At 63.6% G+C, this 6,000-nt stretch overlaps 1 protein-coding gene across 7 annotated transcripts in view; it reads left to right on the top strand.

Moving 5' to 3' along the window:
• The first annotated feature begins 785 nt into the window (after positions 1–785).
• Positions 786–6,000, top strand: part of HIPK2 (homeodomain interacting protein kinase 2) — a 130,975-nt gene continuing 125,760 nt past the window's right edge. For all 7 annotated transcript variants that reach the window (XM_075428824.1, XM_075428820.1, XM_075428825.1 and 4 more), the window contains exon 1: positions 786–1,062. In XM_075428824.1, the coding sequence (XP_075284939.1) occupies positions 1,044–1,062 (19 nt within the window). In that variant the 5' untranslated portion in view covers positions 786–1,043. The remainder of the gene's footprint in view (positions 1,063–6,000) is intronic.

The following is a 6,000-nucleotide window of genomic DNA, read 5'->3' as shown; positions in this document are numbered from 1 at the left end:
GAGCTAAACGAAAAAAAAAAAAAGGATAAATTGGAACTTTTGTCAGTGAACCAGATTGTGAAATGCCTTGAGGGAATAGAAGATTTATTTGGGGAGAGGGGGAGAGGTAGGAATTTTCCACGCTATTGTAAAACGTGAGCTCAAATTCTATGATCCCCACAGCCAGGGAATCGCAAAGCTTCAATCCGCCGCCTTTTTTATTTTTTTTTCCCTTCCTCTCTTTTCTATAAAGAAGGGGGGGGGGGGTGGGAGAAGACAGAAGTGTTTCACCAACTTCTGTTGACTGTTCCTTTTTTCTCATGATTGAAATGTGTTGTTAAACAAGATCCCACATAATCTCGGCAGAGGGTTTCTCTCGCTCGCTCCCTCTCCTTCTGGGAAGCCGCGATCAGTGCCATCGGCGCTTGATTATTTGCAAACTCCCTTCGCTTTTTTTTTTTTAGCTTTTTTTTTTTTTTTTTTTTTTTCTCCCCCCTTTCCTCCTCTCCGTCTCGGTCTCCGTCTCCCTCTCTCCCCCCTCCGTCTTCCTCTCTCCCTTTCTCTCACCCCCCCGGCGCAACTTTCGCAGGCGGCCCGGCACACGCAGCCATGCCGCGCTGAGAGCGGGGGCACGGCGCCAGCCCCCCTCCTTCCCTCCCTCCCTCCCTCCCTCCCTCCCTCCGTCCCTGCTTTCCTCCCTCCTTCCCTCCCTCCGGCCCTCCCTGCCCAGCGCCGCCGTCCCGAGCCGGGGGGGGCCCCGCCGCCCGCCGCCCCCGCCCGGCCCCGCGCCTCGCCCCGGCCCCGGCCCGGCCCGGCCCGGCGCCGCCGCCCCCCGCCCGCTCTCCCGCCCGCCCCGGAGGGCCGGCAGCGGGGCTGGATGTGCCCGTCTCCCCCCGCGCTGAGGCGGGCGGCGATGCAGAAGGCAGGCGGCAGCTTCGCCTCCGCCGAGAGACACCCGCTCAAGATGGCAGATGTGTGCTGAGTTTGGGGGGGGGGGGGGGGGGGGCTGCGATCTCGCGTCGTTCGTGGCGGCGGTGCCATGAATAACAGGCGTCCTCGCACCGATGGCCCCCATGTACGAAGGTAAGCCGCGGCTGGCACCCCTCGCCCTGCCGGGGGGGGGGGATCGGGGTTCCCCGGCCCCGCGGTCGCCGGGTGGGGGGGGGGGGTGAAGTCCGTGCCGGTGCCGAGCAGAACAATGAGGTGGACGGAGCCCGCCGCCCGCTCCCTCGCTGCGGTTCCCAGCGCCGGGGACCGGCCACCCCGCTCCTCTCGCCCGGTTTCCCGAGAGTGCCCCCCCCCCCCCCCCCCCCCGCGGCGGGGCTGCGCTCCGGGGCGCGGAGAGGCGGCGGGGACGGGGTGCCGGCAGCCGGCTGTCAGCGCCCCGGGCTGCTCCCTCCGCCCAGCCCGCGCTGCGGCCGGGAGACCCGGCGCCCCGGCGGAGTTTATTTCGGGTTGAGAGAAAAAGAAATTGGGGGGGGGGGGGTGTGGGGGTGTGTGCCTGTGCGTGTGTTAGATCGATGCGTGTTTCAAGGTGGCCGTTTAAAAAAAAATATATATATTAGAAAATAGATCAGGGTGATTTAAATCCCCTCACGATGCGTTTGCCCTCCCGGGCAGCGTTACATAAACCGGAGGGACAACCCCCCCCCCCCCCCCCCCGGCGGTTCGTCCTGCCCGGGCACCGGCCGCTCCGTGGCGGAGAGCCGGGCGCCCGGCGGGAGGGGGGGTCCGTCGGTCGGTCGGTCGGTCGGTCCGTCGGTCGGGGGGTGGGGGGGGGGACGCGCACACGGTACTTTTCCTCCCCGTGGCGAGGCCGGTAAAACTTATCTGAGGAGAAAATCGAGCCCGGGAGGAGGGCGCTCGGTGTGAAGTTACCGGCCCCGCCGGGTTGTTCCTGGGCAGCCCCGGGCCGGCCGGCGGCGCGGAGTTCGGACCCCGCCGGAGGCAGGCAGGCCGGCCGGCCGCCAGACAAAGGGGAGCGTTTTCGGCATCCGAGGGAGCACGGCCGTCCCTCCCCGCCCTCGCCGCAGCCGGGCAGGGGGCTGCCGGGGGCGGCGATGCCGCCGGGGGGCGCGGCGGGGAGGCGGCGGAGGGGCCGGTGCCGGCGGAGGGGCCGCGGCGGGCCCGGCTGCCGCTGGGGGGGGGGGGCCCGCCGGCGGCGCCCTCTGCTGGCCGCGCCGTGCCGCCGAGCGGCCCCGGGCCCGGGCAGTCCCCCCCCGTCTCCCGCTACCGGGCCGCCCCCGGCGCCTCTGACGGCAGCGCGGCCAGGGGGAGGCCGCCGCCGCAGCCTGGGCACCGTCCCCGGGCGTGGCGGGGGCTCGCAGCCCCGGCGCGTACCTGCCCGGCCCCCCGCCGGGCCGGGCCTGTGTCCGTCCGTCCGTTCCCCCTCCCCGGTGCGGCCCGGGGCCACCGGCGAGGCCTGCCCCGCAACGCAGCGCCCGCCGCCGAGCCTGCCCCGGCCCCTCCCGCGCTGCGGGGTGGGCAATGCGGCCATTCCCCCGAAGTTCGCTCCCGGCCCCGGGTGCGGGGCGGCCTGCGGTCAGCCCGGCCGCGCTCCCCCCCCCCCCCCCCCCTCCCCGGCGCCGCAGCGGGCTCGGCTCGGCCGCCTCCCCGGAGCCGGGCAGGGGAAGGGACGGGGAGGAGAGGAGGCCGCGGCCGGGGCCGGGGCGGGCAGGGCGCCGGCTTCCTCCCGGGGAGGTGCCGCACCGGGGCGTGCGGTGGAAGTTCAGCCGTTCCTCGGAGCATCCCAACTTCGGCGGCAACCCGTGAAAACGCCCTCCCCGCTGCCGGGGGGCCCGCGGCCGGGCCGTGCGGCGGGGCTCGGGCCTGCGAGGAGGCCGGTCTCCCGGGCGGGGGGGGCGGCAGGGCTGCGAGGGAGTGCTCCATCCCTGCGGTGCCGCGGTGCGGGTTGAGCCGCAGCCGGGCGGCTCCGGGGGAGGCGGAGGAAGGGTTAAACGAGTGTTTTTTCGCCTCCTGGTTGCCGTGAGAGGTCCTTAGAATTCCCTGCCACATCGCAGTGCATCGATTCAGAACTAACTTACGGTCGCAGGGGATGCGATTCCCTCCATGGAAGGAGGCGAGGGCTGCCGTCCGCCCCTCACGCACCCCACGTCGGCCGCCGCGGTCCGTAGCCTTCCCCCGGAGCGTCAGGTACGGCCACGGCGGTGGTTTCCCCGCCGCTGCCCTCGACGGAGTGGTCTCGGGGGGCACACGCGGCGGCAAGGCGGGCGAGGGCAGGGGGAAGCGGCGGCGGCCACCGTACGGGCTGCGGGACGTAGGCTCTCGGGCGGAAAAAGCACCCCGGGAGGAGCGTGGCAGCTCGGAGGCCTGACCGAATGGTTCCAGTAGAAACTGGAGTGGTACCGTGGAGCACGTGCACCGAGTCACCTGTGGTTCCCAACGTGGGGGTGAGGGCGGTGGGCGCCTGTGCCGGGCAGGTACCGCTGCTGGGAAGCAGAGCGGCGCCTCAGCCGATATTAATCGTCGAGGCGTGATCAATGAGCGACTCTCTGGTGTGAAGCCCTCCCCCAGCACCCACTGCACAAGGAGAATTTTCCCAGTTTGCTTCAAGGAATTCAGAGTTTTTGCTGTCGCCTTCTCCTCCGCCGGGTTTTTCTCGTTCGTTTTTTTTCGGAGCGCTGCAGAGCTGAGCGGTAAAATGAAGGGCGTAAAAACCCACCGAGGAAAATAAAACAGAAGTAGCGCCGCCGTGCAAAGTTTGACCTGGATTTTAGTTCCAGTTGTGAGCCACGCGGGGGAACGTGCTGGGCTTCAAAGCGGGGTGCTGCTGTACGGCCTCTGCTCCGGAGCTGGGGCAGACCGGTGGCCCCGTCCCGCTGCGCACTGGAGATGGGGCTTCCTCAGGGGCCGCTGTGCCGGCTTCAGGGGAGGCGAACGGCTCGAGGCGGCCGAGAATCTGGTTCTTTGGACCCTCCTCTAGGCAGTGGTGCCCTTGCTGTGCGAAGTCGTCATCGGTGCGCTCCTCGTGTGACAGTGCCGCCTGTGCAGAGAATGGAGCCGGGGTCTGTGGACCAGGGGAAACCCCATTTTAGGAGGGTTTACTGCTAGGCATCAGCAGTGCCCAGGCTGCGGGTGGCTCTGAGCCCTGGGCAAGCGTCTCCAGTGATTTCCTGGGTGCCTCACAGCTGGCATCCTTCAGAACTGGGTAAAAAGAGGTGTTTGTATGCTTTAACCTTTATTTTCTAAACAACGATTACCTCTGTTTTGGTTTTGTTCCTCTTTGCTTTGCTTCTTACTTATTCATGACAACTTTGTCGCAACTCGCGGTGTATTTTTAGCAGCCCTGTCGGTAGTTTTCTATGTGGGTGGCTTATGGAATTAATCTTGGTAATATTTGTAAATTGCACCTCGCCACCGGTGCCGCTGCTGGAGCTCGGCGCAGGCAGGGAGCTGCCTGCACGCCGTCCTTGTCGCACGAGGGGCTGGGAAGCCTGAAACTCTGACCCCGGACGCGTCACGGCTCGAATCCCGTTTCACGCCAGGAACAGGCCAGCCCTGCTGGGTTCTGAAGGCATCCTCAGGCCTCGTTAAAGCGCGGAAGATTTGCTCGTGGGGGAGGCGGCACCAGTGAGGCGGAGTAAAGGTCTTTACCCCAAAGTTCGTGCAGGGAGATGATAACTCGGAGGTGCTTCCTGTTTATGAATTAATAACCAGAACTTAAGCTAAGTCAGTGCTGGGACCCAAAGTGTCAGTTTTTATTAGCTCAGGATATGGCCATAGCCAGGATAACAGGAAGCCCCCTCCAGTTCTAATTATTGTTCTTATCATGCTGCCACGTCTAGCAATTAAGTGGATTTGAGATGTAACGGGTGAAAAATGCTGGTTTATTTTCGGAAGCGGAAAGGGCGCTGCTGGGACGGGGGGCCGGGGCGAGCAGACAAGCAGCGCCCTTGGACAGAGAGGCAAGCACAGTCACTCGCCACGGTTGTCAGCCCTTGGTCGTCGGCAGTGCCTTCCCCTGCATGGCTGTAACAGGTGGGGGAAACCCTCTTGGCTTTGGCTGGACACCTCAGCTGGCCTGGAAAACGAAGTCGTTTTCATTTTCCCGTGCCTCGGTTTCCCCGTTTACCCAGTGCTTCCTATTTATCACCCGCTTTCACGTGGTGCTTTGAAACCACTGAATGTGGTTTTGTCCAGACTGGGCAAGAGCTGGCTATGCACCCTGGTCAGTGTAGGTCTTCTACTGATGGGGGACAGCCCAGAGACCTCTTTGATGCCTGCAAGGGTTTTGAACTCCGGTCAAAGTCAGACCACTTATTTGGAGGGAGATAACGTACTTGGGTGGCTAAACGAGTAAGCCTCAGTTATGGCCACATCGCAGCAGTGGTGTATAAAAATATGTGGATATTTGGCCAGGAGGAAAGTTCTGGGAAGTGAAATCGTGGAAGGATTGGTGACCTGGGCGTGGAGGTAAGTCCCTGTCCCTGTGGGCCTTCCCAAGTGGGTCCCAGGTGATGGTCTTAGAGCAGTCCTGCCAGATGGTGAGGTCAAGGGCGAGTTCGGCCACCTTCTGCTCGAGCTAGGCTGAGGCACCAGTACGAGGTGGATTAGACCACTTGAGTGCAGGAGCCGAGGCAGCTGGGATAGCGTGCACCTTTGGGTGAGGCTCCCGAGAAGGGGAGTTTGCGAAGGCTTTCGGCGGTGGGCTGACAGCGGTTGTGATGTCCCTCTCCCTGTGCCCATAGAGGACGGGTAGGCTGAGACTGGATATTTTTGAAAGTTCCACCCTTTTCCTCTCTGGTCCCAGTTTAAGAAGATATTTTAAGGCCTGTGCCTAAATTTAAGCTCACAGGCAGTGCTGCTGACTTCATTAGAATTGTTTATGTCTTTAAAGCTGGCCACATGCTGAAGTACCTTTCTGACTCATGGCCTCTATAGCTTAATCAGTCCATTTATAAAAACGAGGTTGTTTCCTCACCCTTACTAGGAAATCTCTGCCCTCTGAATGTGAAATATTATTTATAGGGCTTTTTCTTCCTGTTGGAAGGTTGACTGGTG

The sequence above is a fragment of the Opisthocomus hoazin genome, chromosome 8 (assembly GCF_030867145.1).
Source record: "Opisthocomus hoazin isolate bOpiHoa1 chromosome 8, bOpiHoa1.hap1, whole genome shotgun sequence".
Taxonomy (NCBI): Eukaryota; Metazoa; Chordata; class Aves; order Opisthocomiformes; family Opisthocomidae; genus Opisthocomus; species Opisthocomus hoazin.
Note: the sequence above shows the minus strand (reverse complement) of the source record. Positions and strands in the feature narration are given on the sequence as shown.